Consider the following 18,676-nt stretch of genomic DNA (forward strand, 5'->3'; position numbering starts at 1 on the left):
GGTCCATTTCTTGTTGTAAAATCCTGTGGATTTTTTGGTGTAAGGCTATTCACAACTAGTAAAACCACATTGTCAAAAAGAGAATAATATTTTCTCCAACAAAAAGAAGCGTTCTTTTATTTGCAATCATATTTTCCATCGTGTGACAGAGCACATAGTTTATGAAGATCAAGGACTCTTCTATTAATATTCCCTGGCCTGTGTACTATCAAAGGGATTCAAAGCATCAAACCTTTATGATAGAATTCAGATGTTAACTGTAATGCAGACTAACTCTGAAACACAAATATTCCCCGAGAGCTTGCTCAGACTTTCTTTCCTTTTTTCTTTCTTTCTCTTTCCTTTCCTTCTTTCCTTCTTTCTTTCTTTCTTTTTCTTTCTTTCTTTCTTCCTTCCTTCCTTTCTTTTTTTGGTAAATTCTTTTCTTTTTTTATTGAAGTATAGTTGATTTACAACGTTGTGTTAGTTTCAGGTGTACCGCAAAGTGATTCAGTTATACATACATATATATCTACTTTTTCAGAGTCTTTTCCCTTATAGGTTATTACAAAATATTGAGTATCGTTCCCTGTGCTATTCAGTAGGTCCTTATTGGTTATCTATTTTATATATAGTAGTGTGTATATGTTAATTCCAAACTCCTAATTTATCCCTTCCCCCCTTCTCCTTTGGTAACCATGAGTTTGTTTTCTATGTCTGTAAGTCTATTTCTGTTTTGTATATAAGTTCTTTTGTATCATTTTTTTTTTTAGATTCCACATATAAGTGATATCATATGGTATTTGTCTTTCTCTGACACAGACTATTTCTTTGCTGACACTTCTCTTTTCAGAATAATTCAAAGACTTGTTAATTCATGGTCATAAAGACATTTTGCCAGCCACGTTGTATGGTTTTACGATACCAGACTTACAACACCAAATTTAACTTGTGGTTAAAATATTGGAAATTAAAGTAATGATGTTTAGAGAAGGGAGAATTCACTTTATGGAAAACACTGCTTAGGCGTGTGTGCGTGTGTGTGTGTCTGTGTGTGTGTGTTACAGCTATGCTATCTGCTCTCGGACCGCCATTACCAGCTCCACACATAATGGCCAATTCTTGGTTCCCCATTTAGGGAACTCACACTAGACTGGGCAGAGAGAATTGTGTCTCTCCTGCATCTTCATCTCAGCTAATGTTTTTATTTTACTGTCATACATTAATGTTTTAATTTTGTTTTTCATCATTTCTGGTCTCCATCTGAGCACCTTAAATATATTGGTCCTCATCTTAACTGAATATTCCTGAAATCTTTACTGTTAGGTTAAATAATAGGGAGAGGTAGGAACACCAGTCTGTCAATACATTGTTCAATGTCATTCCCCCCCCACCCACCGCCTCCCAGTGGCTTTCCAAGGCTGCTAATTAACATCCGACCATGATATCTTAAGTACAGGTGAATGATTACTGAAATAGGTTTCTTTAATAATGGTGTTTAGGAAAGTTCAGGAAGTCAGGGCAGCCTAAAATTCCATATCAAAGTTCTTATTGAGTATGAGAGAGGACAATGGTACAGGAGGTGAGAGGAACGGGGAAAATACTGGAGGTACCCTCTGTCCTCAAGAATATTATTTTCCTCCTTTGAATGGAAAGACCACCAAACCACATGAAATAGCTCAAAAAGTTATAGGATTAATAATAATTCTAGAAGAGAAACAGTTAGGTACTGGAGTCTGTTGAGACTTTGAAACGGCAGGCTGAAATTTTGGTTTATTTCAAACTAGGCTGTTTGCCATGGAAATGTTTTTTGGGAATGCTAGAAAGACTAATATAGGCTTGTAAAATGTGTCAGTCAGCTTGGAAGGAAAATGTTGAACAAAACCATAGTTGATTCTAGCATTTAATGCAAAATGCTTATTAGTAGAGGTGTAAATGTGGTAGCAGTTACAGTCATCGATGAGGCCCTGGTTCAAGTAAATTTGGAAATTGCAAAGGCATCTAGTTTTCTTGGAATATCTGAGTAAAACGCTTCCAATAGGATGAAATCCACATAAATAGTGGGCTCAACCCACCATCTCCCAAGCTACTATCCTCATCCTGCAGCATGAACCCGTCTGGGGTTTATTTGCCTTACCCTAGGCTACAGCAATTTACCTAATAATTGAACAGACTTAAACCTGGGGCTTCATGAATTGCTTTTTTTTCTTTTTAAGAACAATGCCATGGAAAACCTACCAAGGAATAAGGCACGCAGCAGACAGAATGAGCAGATTACTCTGTACGTTAAAGGAGATTGTCAGTATGCTACATTTCTTCTTATTCCCTTATTGCTGTGGGCTTTATTCATACTCCGAACTAGATGAAAGAGAACTGAAAACAAAGAAAAAACAGTAGAAGTTGCAAAGGCTGGATAAATAAAGACATTGGTGGAACCCAGAGTTGCCTTCATTTAATTCTCCTCCTCATTTCTCCTTTGGTTCTCTCCCTCCTATGACATTTTGTACCTATCTATCTTATCCACTAAGACTTTAAGTTCCCTTGAGGGAAAGGACTATGTCTTACCGATCTTTATCTTTTGGTATTATTCGTTCATTCATCCATACATCAGTCATTCCATAAGTGTTACTGAGAGCCTAATACATTCCAGAAGCTTGGGATACATCAGTGAACAAAACAGATGGAGGTGAAAGACAGATCAAGACAACACATAATGAATAAGTAAATTAAATAGTATTATAGAAAGGGATAAATTTTATGGAAAAAGAAAAAATGAGCACAGGGTCAGGAGGATTGGGACTTGGGGTTGGATATATTATTAAACTGCAGTATTAACAATGGTGATCAGAGTATGCTTCACTAAGAAGGTGATGACAGAGCTAAGACTGAAAGGAGGTGAGAAAGTGAGCCAAGCAGGGAACTAGGGGAGGAGAAAGCACTTCAGACAGAGGGAAGAGCTGGGACATAGGCCCTGGAAAAGAAGCATCCCTGGTATGTTTGAGGAACACAGTGGAGGCCAGTTCAGCTGAAATTAACTGACCCCAGGGGAGTGCAGTAGAAATGGAAGTCAAAGTTCATGGGGGGCCAGATTGTGTAGAGCCACGTGGGCCAGCAGAAGAGCTTTGGTTTTTACCCGGAGATGGGAGCCACTGCAGGAGGGACGGAGGTATCTTACGCTTTAAATGGGCATTCTGCTGCTCTGTGGACAATAGACTATAAACATGCAAATTTATGTCAAAAAAGAAAGCAAATACCACCAGAACTTAAAAAAATAAAATCAAAGCTGAGTTTATATACTTGTCAGGCAAGGAAACACATCAGTGAAAAAGTTTACTAATTTATGAATTGGGAAAAGTCAGGGTTTTTTAAGTGCTAGAAAGAGGAAAGGGGGTTCATGGGGGTGATGCTAATCTAAGATTGAAAAACAGCACCCTCATAGGAAAGAACAGTGCTGGATCAAACAGGGAACTTTGTTCAATGGGCAGAAACAAGTCTTCAGTTAGGCCTAATAAGGGTCTGGCCTAGGGGTCACTCAAAGTTCACAGTCCTTTATCAGTTTCAGCTGGTTTGAACCAGTTGCGGTATAACATAGCATCCCATTTTGATATCTCCTAGGCAAGGGCTGTAAGTGGAAAATTTTCCTTTTACAGTTGGGCACAGAGAAACCTGTTAGGAAGCTCTTGCAGAAATCCAGGCAGAAGATGATGGGGCTCATCCCAGAGTATACCATGGAGGTGATGAGAAGCAGCAACTGATGGTTGGAGTTGCCCTGGAGACAGGAAAAGCTGTGGGTGGAAACGGTTTGGGGAACAGATAAGGAGTTCGTGTGAGTTTAAGATGTCAAACAGATGCAGCAACAGGGACAGTGAGGTCTGGCTGGTGACGTAAAGTTGGGACTTGAAAAAGAGTATAGATGGTGTCAAATACCAGGAGCCCATGTGCCGTCAACCAGTGAGCCAGTGAGATGGAGCCCTGGGGACTCCAACAGTATTTTCCCCTCCAGGTCCCAAATTTTAATTCATATATATTTTTATTACAATGAAAGTATTCTTGTAAGCCTCCTCAAATATTTTGTGGAATGAAGTGGGAGTATAAATCAATGATCATTGGAACTTTCACTGTGCCTCATATGGTGTTTTAATTTCCCCCAATTTATTAGATATCATTTTACAGATAAGGAAACTGAGGCCAGAATAGTTGAGTAGTTTGCCTGGCATCAATGAGTAGCTAATAAAGGCAGGGCTGGGATTTAAGCCCAAGTTCACCTGAGTCCCTTTTAACTCTGCTTCCGATAGTTACTAATCTGGGTAGAGAACAAAGTTGACTAGAAGGTGAGGAGTCCCAACTGTTTGTAGTTCCTGGCATGTTCCAACTTAGTGCAATAGTCTTTAAACTTGAGCATGTTATCAGAATCACCCAGTGGCTTGTTAAAAGACAGACTCAGGACCTCAACCCAGAGTTTCTGATTCCACATGTCCGGGATGTGGTCTGCTAATGTGCATGTCTGATAAGTTCCCAGGTGATGCTGGTGCTGCTGGTCTGGGGAGGACACTGAGAACCACAGGTTTAGGCGCTTTTCACTGATTCTGCCAGTGAAATAGCCTGCCAAATGCCCAGGTCTCTCTAATTCCCCAAAGGGGATTAGAGGGGTGTCTGCTGCTAATTAGAACTTCAGAAGGGTCCTTGGTGATAATTCCTTCGCCTTTTTTTTTTCCTTTTTTTTTTGGCCGCACCGTGCAGCACGCCAAATCTTAGTTCCCCGACCAGGGATTGAACCCGGGCCCCAGCAGTGGAAGCTCGGAGTCTTAACCACTGGACTGCCAGGGAATTCCCAGTTCCTTCAGTTTTAACATAGTTCTCTCCTTCCCAAGGCACATGGCTGTTGGGGGAGAGGGGATGATGGGGTGATGGCAGTTCAACTCCAGGTGCTCTCCAACACAGTTTACCAAGCTGTCCAGTAAGTTCTTCTTTTATTATTATTCTCCCAGCAGTCTCGTTGCCCTTTCCTGGGAACAAACTACCATCATCACCCCTGTGACTCCCAACATCCATCAGGCACAGGGGGGGTTCAGGTATGGTGGGCCCTAAATGCTTACACAGCTATTGGGGATGGGGGGCTTAAAGAACAAGAATACAAGCTTATAAACACACAATTAGATGCAGGGCCTTGAAAGAAGCTTGTGCAAGAGAGGGGCCCTAAAGCTTCAGCTTCATTAGCTTCATGGGAAATCAGCCTCTGATCAAACAGGCCTGTGTATGTCTAGGCTCCAATTATAGCCATATGCTTAGTTCCCATGGGGCTCTTGAGCCTCAGGCTAATCAGAGGATGTGGTCGATTCCTGTGTAAGAGAACCTGAGCGTTTCATGGTTGAAGAGACTTGTCTGCCCTGAACCTGGTAGTCGGCGAAGGGCTGCTGAGTCCTTGTGCCGCACCTTGAAGGTAAGTTTTGACCCAGCTAAGGCACTCAGTTACTTATCCTTGGGCTTGATTTCTTCCGTGAGTTAAAAGCCTTCCGGATACAAACATGGAAAAGCCAACTTAGAGATAATACTAATTATTCCTATTTAATTATATCGAGAACAAAATTCGATTAAATTCTGACTCTAATATTCAGAAAAGTAAAAGTGCTTTTCAAAAGTCAGAGTAAGGCTATTAAAATGCAAAGTGCTTGCTTGACAAAGAAGACTACTGCATAGGGTAGCACTTCAAGCTTCTTTTTTAAGTCTTCCTGAAATTTTATTTTCCCACGTAGTTTGTTCCAAGACGTATTAGGGGTGGACTTGGCCTTCATACAAGGATTCACTCAACAAATCCTGCTAAGCATAAGCAAACGGCTCTGTAGTTAGGGGAAGTTACTAAGATAGGTACTAAATTAGGAATTGGGGAAGTTACTAATTGATTAAAGAGGGAGTTTGTAGCGAACAGCCACGCCCACGAAGAACCTTGACCTAAGCTGAAAAGGGCATCTAAGAGGTATGAGGTGGCTTCCCGAAGGAGACTAAAAGAGACGGCATTTGTGTTGAGCCTTGAAGGAAATATGTGAATAAAATGTCTTAAGAATTATTCCAAGACGGAGAAAGCCAGCATGAACACTGGATGCTGTTCTGAAGAACAGTCTGCCCTCTGCCTCCAGGGACACTGCTGTTTTATACACACACACACACACACACACACCCCAAAGGGCTTTCTCGCTGCAAAGTGGGCACAATCCAAGGGCAGGAGGAGTCCATTAAGCGTTCCTGGGTGCTGTGTCTTGAAGGATACAAAGAGGAACAGAGCAGGTCCGCGTCCCCAAGGCAGCGCCACCAGGAACTCAATCAGGCGATGAGTATTCTCGAAGCGGCTGAGAGGCGGAGGTGCGGCCAGGAGGAGTCACTGGAATGCATTTTCCGTGATGGGCCTCGAGGTCTGGATGCGCACTCAGTCCTCTGGAAGGCTCTCGCATTGCAGTACCAGGGATGCAGGGGTTTGTCCCCTGCTCACAGCAGCGTCCCAGCCGGCCCCGGCGCTCCGCAGCCCCTCCCCGGCCCCGGCCCCGGCCCCGCCCCCGTACCAGGGCGGCTGCGCGGCCAGGCCTCCCGGTCCGCACGTGATCGCCGTCACTGCCTCCGTGAAGCCTGAACCGCCATCATAAGTCCTGGCGGCTGGGCCCTGGCCTGCCTCCCTCCTCCTCCTCCCCTGCGGGCCAGGGGTGACGGGTTGGGGGTGTGCTGCCCTCGTCCCGCCTGGCCACTGAAGCCGTGGGCCTCCGAGGGCGGGACGACGAGTTCCGACCCACGGACCCCGGGGCGGGCAGACTGCCAGGCGGGCCGCCCAGGTGACGACACGGCGGGGGCGGTGCCCAGGGCCGCGCCCCGCCCCTCGCAGGCCAGCGCCCAAAGCCCGCGGCCCGTGCCCGTTTCCAGTATGGCCGACCGCTGTGCTTGACCCGCGGCCTCTCCGCTTCGACTCTCCGTAAGCGATGCAGAGGCCGAGGCCGTGACTGACACTCTTGCTCACACGCACGCACGGACCCAGACCCACGCCCGGAGTCCGAGCCCTGGGCCCAGAAACGCTCTCGCCCCCGGCGCCGCGGCCAGAGCCCGGACCACGGCTCCCGCGCCGCCGCCGCCTAGCCGAGAAGGACCGCGCCGGATCTCGAGCGCGGCGGCCCGCGGCCGGCAGGGATGGGGAAGCGGGCCGGAGGAGGAGCAGCAGGAGCCGCCGCCGCCTCCACGTCCCCCGGGGCCGGTCTGGAGCCCGCGGCCAGCCGCGGCGGGGGCCCGCGGAGCGCGGCCGCCGGCTTCCTGGGAGCGCTGCACCTGGTGATGACCCTCGTTGTGGCCGCCGCGCGGGCCGAGAAGGAAGGTGGGTGTCAGCCGGCCGGCATCTCCCGGGCCCGGCCCCGCGGCTGTCACCGCGCCCTCGCGGAGGCCGCTGCCGGGCTGCGGCCGGGGAGGAAGGGCCGCGGCTCTGGGCTCGGAGGGCGGCCGAGCGCGGGGCTCGGTCCGGCACGAAGTTGCTTGGTCGAGTCCCGTCCCGAGCCGGGAACTTAAGGTTCGGATGCCAACTCGCGGCGTTGGCCGCACGGAGTTGCTCTTGTTCTCCGTGATTCCTTCCCCTCGTCTTCCCTGTTGTCTCCTGTCACTGCCGTTTCAAAACTTCCTGAGTTCTCATATATTGTTGCCACTTGGCTCACTAGGTAGGAGGGGCATATTTTTAGACTTGATTGCTGTTAATAGGCAAATTTGAGGACACTTTTTTTTTTTTGGTTGCGGTTTTAATAGCGGCGTGCGAACAGAGCTCACTTTAAAATGTAAAAATAGCGAGAGTGGTGGAAAGGCTTCAAGACAGCTTACCGAATTTTACTTTGCATTTGTTCAAACATTTTGGGAGGAGGAATCTTGTTTTTTCAGCTTCCCTTTTCAGTATCGCTTTGCAATATTGATGATTGTTTAGCTAACAGTTCTCTCTCTCTATAGTACAATTCTGCTTAGCGAGCTATTGAAAGTCTGTTTATATTTTTTACATGTTTTAAGATACTTAATTGGGTGTCATTGTCTTTAATGTGAAAGACTTTAAAAACCAATGTCAAGTTTCTAGTTTGCAAACCTTTATCTATAATTTACAGTTAAGGGCTGACCCCTATTTTTAAAACTCTCGTTAGTATTGTATGACTGTAACACCGGTACTTTTACAGGGTTAAAACATCATTTTGTAACCTAGAAGACCAGATCTGTAATTTTGTCATTACTACGTGTTTTTTTGACCCTGGGGAAATGAGTGACCACAGAGCCTTCATGAAGAAATCACTAAAAGTGAATGGTTTTTAAAAAGCTAAGCAAAACTTGTTAGTTTAGCTTCTGTTTCACACTAAACTGCCACTGCAAAGAAAATAATTTCTTGCCGCAATGACTTTAAGGTTGATGTTCTTCTTTACAACTAAAGTCACTTGCTTTTTATTGTTACTGAGGGCAACAGCAGAGCAAACCAAATTAATGTTAAAGTGCAGTGTGTTTCAGTTTACTGTTTATTTTTTTGCTCAGAACAGTACATCCTCTCACTTAACTCTAAGCAACCTTAGTCTGGGTTAACATAGGTGAAAGTTATTCAGAGAATTGCCATCTGTAGAAAGGATTAATTGACAGAGGCAAGATTATTTCCTGAATAAAATTTTGCTGCTTTAGGACTAGTCAGGCCTGGGGTTGTCATAGTTCATCTTTGGTTACAGATCTGCAGCTGGTTCTTGTGTGGCCATGGTGCCCAGCACAGCGTGGCATGTAGTTGGTGTCCAGTAAGTCTGAAATAGTACGATAAGTTAATGTCTCCTTGAGTGTAAGGTAGTCCTTGGCAGGTATTGTGTCCCGCTTTTTCTCTGCCTTTGCTTACCTTGCACAGTGCCAGGCACACAGTAGGCATTTAACATTTGTTTGAGTGATTGATTATACTCATGGGTCATTAGCACAGGGAAATAAAATGATTGAGGCTAGTAAAACATTAAGTTTGTATTGTCATCCTGCTGCTTATTTTTCCAAGAGCCATTTTATGTGCTAATTCTCATTGTATACCTAAGTAAACAAATCCCTTGTTTGAGAAATGTCAGCCTAGGTTATATTTGCCAGTTTCCCTTTTGTATGGTTTATAAGTTTTAATACACCTCTTCTAATACCCGTAAATGTAAGGGTTAAGGGAGGAGAATACGTGCCAGGGTGTACAAGGATGAAAAGATGTGGTCGAATCAGCCAGAGGTCCTGGCAGAATCAGACACCTTTTGTGGCCCATGTTTTGTCTGGATGAACAATTTGGATGGAGAAATTAGCTATTCAAGGTATTGATGGTAATTATTACTAATATAGAACACAAGGACTTTGTCCATCATAAATGGATCTGGCTCTAATCAAATATTCCATGAAGGTAGCTCCAAAAATGGCCAGTGCTTTCAGCCTCCTTGCTGATCAGATTCTGGTAGTTTTTGTTTGAGTAGTAGTGAGATTGATTTTCTTACATGAATGTGATACTGCAAATTTGGCACCATTCACCCCGCAAAGGATGCTGTTGGGTTTTTTTTCCAGAAAATCTGGGCAGATTTCTGAAGGTAGCTGAGTTCACTTTGTCCATTTACATCCTGAGGACTTTTTGTGTTTATTTTGGCAGTATAAACCAGCATAATTTTTCAAAGTTAAGGCTTACCTGCAATTTTAATGATGTTTCTCTGGGCATTTTGTGTTTTAGCATATTTCTATTGCAGCAGAATCTCACTAAAAAATCTTCAAAACAAAATAAAACTCATTGTCTTCGGAAGGAAAGCAGCAGAAATAGCTAGATTACTTAGTGCAGTTTTTCATGTTTGGACTAGATGTTGTTAATTTTAAGTCAGAAGCGTGAACCATTCTTTGTCTTAACATCCTGTATGTCTTAACACTCCTATATCTTAACATTTGCCTTCACTGATCTATGGGGGTGTGTTTCACTAGTCCAGAGAAAAGGGACCTTTGAAGATGTTTTGACTCTGCTCTGCAGTTTGTAAGGACCTCTGAAAGAGTTGCCAGAGGTGGAAGTTACTGTAATTACTACAACTAACTTGCTTATTCTGGATTGGGGTCAAGATTTTTCTTGAAGCTAAGATCTAGATATTAAGAAAATAGGGGTGTGTGTGTGTAATGAAAATATATTAAAATATATATAGTGAAAATACGTGTGTACATCTTAAACGTATAACTTTTAGTGGTATTTTTATTTGTAAATCAGCCCATTCATTATTACAAGCAAATAAGAGCTTTTGGAAAAAAGCATCATATATCATGTATAATATAGTTTCCTTGTGAAATGTGTTTTTGGAGGGCATGGTTGTCTTTTAATTTATCATGAATGAAGAGCTACATTTTATGCATCTAGTAAATATAAAGTTGGATAAATTTGCAGGAATGTGATTGTTTTAGTCTGTGACAATTTATATTTGTGTCACATGTTTTATCATTAATTGGCGATTTATGGCAGGGCGAAGTTTGACAGTCTTTCTTAGGACTTTTAAATTTGTCTACCAGATACTTCAGTTTCGTGCACAAATTAAAGCTGTATTTGTGACAGAAGTGCAGAAGGAGGGTACAAAAGTGTTCTCTCTCCGAAGCATATGAACAAAGTGCTTAGGAATAAAGGCCAGAAGAAAAGAGATAAAAAACCTAATTTGATTAGGTTTTTTGTCTTAGGATGGTAGAATTGGTCAGGAGTGGTATTTGCTTTCTTCTAATCAAATTATTACTTCATAATGTAAAAATTTTTTTTTTTTTTTTTTTTTTTTTTTTTGCGGTACGCGGGCCTCTCACTGCTGTGGCCCCTCCCGTCGCGGAGCGCAGGCTCAGCGGCCATGGCTCACGGGCGCAGCCGCTCCGCGGCATGTGGGATCCTCCCGGACCGGGGCACGAATCCGTGTCCCCTGCATTGGCAGGCGGACTCCCAACCACTGCGCCACCAGGGAGGCCCTAAAAATGTTTTTTAAGAGTGATTTTCTTAAGAGTGAAATGTTTTAATCCTTGCATGGGGGTAGAGTGATTACTTTTTAATTTAGGGCCTAGTAAGTAGAATATTCATTCATAGTGCTTCACTAAAGAACTTTCGTTGCTTGCTTTTACGAAAAGCTGTTTGCTACTGCCTGGATCCTTGGAATCCTCTAGTTGGAAAAAGTGTGTTCTCTCTTTCTCTCGCTAAGGACAGTTTTGCTCCTCTTTGCCATGCTTGCAGCCATCCCCATAGACACCTGCCCCAAAAATCAGCTTTTGGGAGTAGGTGTGAAATCATCTAATTTGTTATCATCCAGAGTAGTAACAAGCAAAGCTACTCTTGGGGGAAAATGAAGTCATTGTTGGTGCTTTTGATCTTCTAGAAATTCTCCTTCATCTGCATGGAGCTTGAGCTTTCTGATTGGCCTTGTCACGCGGAGAGGCCTTTCTTCTCTGGCTGAATTTTTCCTTATCTGCTGTAAGCAGCATCAGGCACTGTTGATAGCTGCTTCTTGGAACTTTTCTTCCTTCGTTTCTGTGACTTTGTACTTCTTGGTTATCATCCTGCCCTGTTGTCAGTCACTGCTCTGCAGCTGCTCGTTGGCTGTCTTCCTTCTCACGCACATCTGGCCACCAGCACACGCTGCACATGTCCAGAGCAGAATTCTTTGGCGCTACCTCTGGTTTCCCAGTTTTTATTAATGCCATGATTATTCTCTGTGCCACGTTGGTCTCGATTTTGACCGTTTACCGAGTGGCATCAGTGTCTGTTAACTTTCTTGGGCAGCTCTCCCACCGCCTCCGGCCTCCTGCCTGGGGCACTGCCCTAGGCCCTCACTTCCCAGCTCTCTCCACTTCTCTAAAGTCCTGCAGTCCCCTCTCTCAATTTGCATTGTCTTTGTTACTCAGCTGTTACTCATTTTGACACTTAATCATATACTGCCTTGTTTAGCTCCTTAAATTGTTTTATGGGTGTCATTCTTCACCCAGTCTGGAATTTCTGTGGGGCAGAACCTCTATCAACATCTGCAGTGTGTATTAATACATAACAGGCATTCAGTTTTAAACAGAGGGCCACCGAGAATGACCTTATCCTCCCCTTCTCATATCTGAAACCTGGATTGAGAGTCCACAGTACAGGTAAAACTCTGAACTTGGATGCAGGTGTTAGCAATTCTGCTACAGTAAGACATAGGGCAACACTACTTTTTTCTTCCCTACATGTTGCTTTCTATTGTAACTAAAATGAGTAACATATACTTATCTAAACCATCACTTTTGTTACTTTTAGATTTTAATATTTCACATCCTCATAAAGCCCCAATTTATAGATCATGAAGCAAGCACAGAGAAATTAAGTAATATTCCCAAGGTAACAGAGCTGGTAGGTAGTTGAGCTAGGGTTCCCTTGCAAGCCATCTCTCCCGAGTCGAGCTGCTTAATCCTGAATGAGTACTTAAGGTAGTAGATTCTCTTGTATACCAGCTGGATAAAGAACAGTCCTGCCAGTTCATGCAAAACCAATGTGTTAAGTATTCAAGTGAGGTGAATTTTTTTTTAACAACTGTAAACATCTATATCACTTTCTATTAACTTCTTAACCATTAAAATGATCACAGGCCATCTGGATCGTGCACATTCTTAAAAGGAAACCAAGGAAATTCATGAATGGATGATCCATGGAGCAGGTATTTGGTATTAGAAGCCCCTGACTCGACTCTTAGCTCTTGATGATTTAGGTACCTGGTATATTGCTTAGGTTGAAATTACACTGCATTCTGTGAATTCATGTACTTCTTAGTTCTAGATTGGTGCGACAAGTTAGTGTAGACATGTGGAATAGTCTCAGAAGCTGGCCCTGTCTTCAGAGGAAATGGAGATAATCCAAAGGCTTGTAGTGGCATCAGCTTTTGGCAGTGGTGAAATCTCTTTCAGACTTCCGTGAGAAGTCTAGGAGCTCCAGAAGTTCATCTCTGGTGCTTTTGTTCATTCTTATGAAGGTGTTTTTGGATTAGGCAGTCATTATCATCCGTAGTAGATCAGTTTTTCTTTCATTCCTTTGTGATTGCTTTAGAAAGATTTTTAGAAAACGATAACTCTTGATTCATTTTGTTGAATATAGCACTTAGGGCAAAGGTGTGAAAAATGTCTAAGGTCTAAGAAGATCCTTGACATGGTCTGTCATGATACAGCATCAGACTCATTTTATTTATTTCTATATATAATTGTGGTAAAAAATAAAACACATAAAATTTACCATCTTAACCTTTTTTTTTGGCTGCGTGGCATGTGGGATCCTAGTTCCCCAACCGGGGATCAAACCTATGCCCCGTGCATTGGGAACGTGGAGTCTTAACTACTGGACAGCCAGGAATTCCCTGCATCTTAACCATTTTTAAGTGTATAGTTCAGTAATGTCAAGTATATTCACATTGTTGGGCAATGGGTCTCCAGAACTTCTTCATCTTGCAAAACTGATACTCTCTACCCGTTAAACAGCAACTCCCCATTTTTCTCTTCCACCCAGCCCCTGGAAGCCACTATTCGACTTTCTGTTTTTTGTGAATTTGATTCCTTTAGATACGTTATATCAGTGGAATCGTGCAGGGTTTAACTTTTTGTGACTGGCTTAGTTCACTTAGCATATCGTCCTCAAGGTTCATCATGTCGTAGCATGTGATGGAACGTCTTTCCTTTTTAAGGCTGAATAATCTGTTGTGTATATATATGTCATATATATATAATTATATATATGATATATATATTTACAAAATATATATAATATATATTTATATAAAGATATATATTTATAAAATGATGTATATATTTATATAATGATATATATATATACACACACATATATATATCATTTTTCCATTTTGTTTATCCATTTGTTTATCCATTGTCCAATGGACATTTGGGTTGCTTCCACTTCTTGGCTATTGAGAATAATACTGCTGTGAACGTGGGTGGGCAAATGTGTCTTTGAGATCTTGCTTTTACTTCTTTTAGGTATATACCCAGAAGTGGGATTGCTAGATCATATAGTACTTCTATTTTTAATTTGTTGAGCAACTGCCATACTGTTTTCCATTACAGCTGCACCATTTTACAGTTCCACCAACAGTGCACAAAGATTTAGTTTCTTCACATCCTCGCCAACACTTACTTCTTTTTCTTTTTAATAGTGGCCATCCTAATAGATGTGAGGTGATATCTCATTGTGGTTTTGATTTGCATTTCAGTAATAATTAGTGATATTGAGCATCTTTTCTTTTTTTTTTAAGACTTATTTAATTATTTTTGGCTGTGTTGGGTCTTCATTGCCGTGCGAGGGCTTTCTCTAGTTGCGGCGAGCAGGGGCTACTCTTCCTTGCAGTGCATGGGCTTCTCGTTGCAGTGGCTTCTCTTGTTGTAGAGCATGGGCTCTAGGCACGTGGGCTTCAGTAGTTGTGGCACGCGGACTCAGTAGTTGTGGATCATGGGCCCTAGAGCACAGGCTCAGTAGTTGCAGCTCATGGGTTTAGTTGCTCCACAGCATGTGGGATCCTCCTGGACCAAGGCTTGAACCCATGTCCCCTGCATTGGCAGGCAGACTCCCAGCCACTGTGCTGCCAGGGAAGTCCTGAGCATCTTTTCATATGCTTGTTGGCCATTTGTATATCCTTTTTGGAGAAATATTTATTTAAGTCCTTTGCCCATTTTTTAATTGGGTTATTTTTGTTGTTGAGTTGTAGTAGTTCTTTATATATTCTGGATATTATCCCCTTATCAGAGAGATGATTTGCAAATGTTTTCTCCCATTTTGTAGGTTGCCTTTTAGGGTTGTATTCTTTGATGCACAGAAGTTTTTAAGTCTGATGTAGTCTGTTTGTCTATTTTTGCTTTTGTTGCCTGTGCTCTTAATGTCATATCCAAGAAAACATTGCCAAATCCAATGTCATGAAGCTTTTCCCTGAAGTATTTTCTTCTAGGAGTTTTACAGTTTGGGGTCTTACATTTTGATATTCATTATGAGTTACTTTTTGTATATGATGTAAGATAAGGTTCCAAATTCATTCTTTTGCATGTGGATGTCCAGTTTTCCCAGCACCGTATGTTGAAGAGACCGTCCTTTCCCCATTCAGTTGTCTTGGAACCCTTGTATAAAGATCATGTGACCATGTACATGGGAGTTTATTTCTGGACTCTCTATTCTATTCCATTGGTCTATTAATCTCTCTTTACACTAGTACCACACTGTTTTGATTACTCTGGCTTTGTTATTTGTTTTGAAATCAGTGTGAGACCTCAACTTTTGTTCTTTTCTTTCAGGATTGGCTATTGGGTTCCCTTGATATTCCATATGGATTTTTTTTTAACCTCTTTATTGGAGTATAATTGCTTTACAATTGTGTGTTAGTTTCTGCTTTATAACAAAGTGAATCAGCTATACATATACCTGTATTGCCATATCTCCTCCCACCCTCCCTATCCCACCCCTCCAGGTGGTCACAGAGCACTGAGCTGATCTCCCTGTGCTATGTGGCTGCTTCCCACTAGCTATCTGTTTTACATTTGGTAGTGTATATATGTCCATGCCACTCTCTCACTTCGTCCCAGCTTACCCCTCCCCCTCCCTGTGTCCTGAAGTCCATTCTCTACATCTGCATCTTTATTCCTGTCCTGCCCCTAGGTTCTTCAGAAACTTTTTTTTTTTTTTTAGATTCCATATATATGTGTTAGCATACAATATTTGTTTTCCTCTTTCTGACTTACTTCACTCTGTATGACAGACTCTAGGTCCATCTACCTCACTACAAATAACTCAATTTCATTTCTTTTTATGGCTGAGTAATATTCCATTGTGTATATGTGCCACATCTTCTTTATCCATTCATCTGTCGATGGAGACTTAAGTTACTTCCATGTCCTGGCTATTGTAAATAGAGCTGCAGTGAACATAGTGGTACATGACTCTTTTTGAATTATGGTTTTCTCAGGGTCCATATGGATTTTAGGATGGATTTTTCTATATATGCAAAAAATGCTATTGTGGTTTTGATAGGTTTTGCATTGAACCTGTAGATTGTTTTGGGTAATATTGATATCTTAATAATATTACATCTTGCAATCCATGAACATGGGATGTCTTTCCACTTATGTGTGTCCTATTTTATTTCAGCAGTGTCTTGTAGCTTTCAGTGTACAAGTCTTTCACCTCCTTGGTTATTAGATTTATTCCTAGATGTTTTATTCTTTTTTGATGCTATTGTAAATCACACCTGCATTGTATGACTAAGGGTTGTGAACTAGTTTTTGATAAAAGAAACATGGTCTGCTTTTGAAACAAAAAATTCTGCAAGCTTAAGGTAGTTCCTTAGATTATTTGCCTATGAAATGAAATGTATTTTAAGCCTCTTAAGTTCTAACAATTTGTGACTATTTTCTTAATCAGTTTTGATTATAAAATGATGTGACAGTCTAACTTTGGTTCTTAAGAACTACTTTTTTTCCTATGTAGTTACAGTATACATTTGAATCAAAACATATGCTAATAAAAACCTATCTCAGCAGTAAATTTGAGATATAGCCTAAGCCAAGTCTATTGGTACAAAGTAATTAGGGTTTGCATTCATGGTGTGGCACAGGCCCTACTTAGATTTTATTTGGAGGGGAATAAGTAAATTGGAAGCAGAAGATTTTCCTAGGAAATTGTTTCTGGTACAAAGATGCTTTCTAAGACTTAACTGTACTTATAAAGAGCTTTGAAATAAGGTTCAAATTTGTCATTCTAAAGTTTTACTTGGTGTCTAAGCAGTGTCTAAGAGAGGGCGGTGTGCTTTTCTAACCAGATCACTTTTAAAAAGTGCTTCCATGAATTTGTGACATGGGCTCGTGTGAAGTATTGCTTCTTGATTTGAAAATGGATAATGGAGTAGTGGTTAGCACTATCAAGAGGTAATGTCTCTTTTCGGGGCTAGTTCAGCAGTAGTTGTTTCACAGGTAAGGGAGTTATTTCATATTTAGAAGTTTACCTCACTGTACTGGGGGCTTCTCTTGGGTTATGGCTGGACTCGAAAATAGGTTACTGAGAATAGTGTTGACAAGAGAGGAAAGTAAGAAGGGAGCAGGCTGGCAATTAGATCTAATTTTATTGGAATCCTAGAGATTCTTGTAAATAGAAAATAATTTCTGAATATTGTCAGTTTCTTCCCAGCTGCATCTGGGTTTATTTATACTTGTATAGGATCTTGAGCTTCTGCAAGTTAAGGACTAGGTCATATTCTTCCTGGACCTAGCATTTTAAGGAGTTCAACACATTGAGTTCTGTCTTGGTAGGAGAAGCAGTAAACCATAAAGATGGTCATAAAGTTGAACCAGAATGAAGAAAAAGTATTTGTGAAATGATAATATTTATACAAGTTTGATATTGTACCATTTCAGGAATGTATTATGTAAGCAGTTATTGCCTATAGTTGGTAATGCCTAGAATTACTTGATGATGATTGCTAATGTTTATCAAGTTCTTTCTTTGTGTCAAGCACTGTGCTGATTGCTTTGCATGCCTTACCTCTTTTAATCCTCACATTAATGTTGTGCGGGGCCACAGTCCTTCTTCCTTCTTCTCCTAAATCTCTTTGTTCTTGGCTACAATTCCTCTGTGGCTGTCAGTACTGCTGGGGGTTGCTTGTTTGTGAGAGTATAATAAAGGATTTTAATTTCCAATAAAATGAGACAGTGTAGTATATAATAGTTTTTCTTGTGCATACAACTTAGAGGTCAGTTTGAGAAAACTTCTTAATTTCACACAAAAAAATTTATGTTGGTTGTAAAAATGAAACATTATAAAATATGGATGAGTAAATTGAGAAAAATTTCTGTAATCTATCAGGTAGAAAGAACCAACATCAGTCATCATCTCTCTTTCTTCTCCCCCATTTTTCTCCCCTCTACTCCCCATTTAAAAAACAGATGTTGCCAACATTGCCTTTGAAGAAAACTGTCAATTCATATATTTCAACAATACTGTGTGAGGGTGCCCGCTTTCCCACATTGGCTGTTGTCCTTCTTTTAAGTCCTTGCCCACTTGGCAATAAAAGACATCCCTTGATTTTTAAAAATTGCTAGTGTTTCTTAGGCATGGTTTCATACCAGGTTGAGTGATGCACTTAGGTGTAAGATGTATCTCAGGTTCAGAGAGAGGAGGGTTAGAGCTCCAGCTGGGGTACTAAGATCACATAACCTTGAGAAATTCTGGGTGACGCAAGGCAGTGTTCTATTTATGGACCTAAGTCAAAGTGTGCATCAACAAGGAAGGAATTCTGGGGGCCACCATTCCACTGTGCATGGCAAGGAGATGGGGTAGGAAGAACATACCACACTTACCCCGTGAGTTATCTAAATTAATGAGAGCGAAGTCCACAAGAGGTAGGAAGTTGAGAAGTAGAAATAGTGGTTCAGAGTGTGGGTCTGGGCTCTGGCCATCTCCTGCTTTCTGGCGATGTGACTGTAGGTAAGTAGCATTAACCACTGTCTGTCTCAGGTGCACTATCCATAGAGTAGGGGTAATAACAGCACCTCTCTCATGGAGTTATTGCAGAGAGTTACCAAGGTCGTGGGTGTTGAGCCCTTAGCACAGTGCCTGGCACATTAAAAAAAAAATTGCTGGTAAGACTGAACTCTTCTACACATTTGCTGGCTGTTTGTATTTCTTTTGTGTTGTTTGGTCACATCTTTG

At 41.8% G+C, this 18,676-nt stretch overlaps 1 protein-coding gene across 4 annotated transcripts in view; it reads left to right on the top strand.

Moving 5' to 3' along the window:
* Positions 1–6,835: 6,835 nt before the first annotated feature.
* TMEM131 (transmembrane protein 131) overlaps positions 6,836–18,676 on the top strand; it is a 192,498-nt gene continuing 180,657 nt past the window's right edge. For all 4 annotated transcript variants that reach the window (XM_067704232.1, XM_067704233.1, XM_067704234.1 and 1 more), the window contains exon 1: positions 6,836–7,327. In XM_067704232.1, the coding sequence (XP_067560333.1) occupies positions 7,147–7,327 (181 nt within the window). In that variant the 5' untranslated portion in view covers positions 6,836–7,146. The remainder of the gene's footprint in view (positions 7,328–18,676) is intronic.

Source organism: Pseudorca crassidens, chromosome 14, assembly GCF_039906515.1.
Source record: "Pseudorca crassidens isolate mPseCra1 chromosome 14, mPseCra1.hap1, whole genome shotgun sequence".
NCBI classification, from domain to species: Eukaryota; Metazoa; Chordata; class Mammalia; order Artiodactyla; family Delphinidae; genus Pseudorca; species Pseudorca crassidens.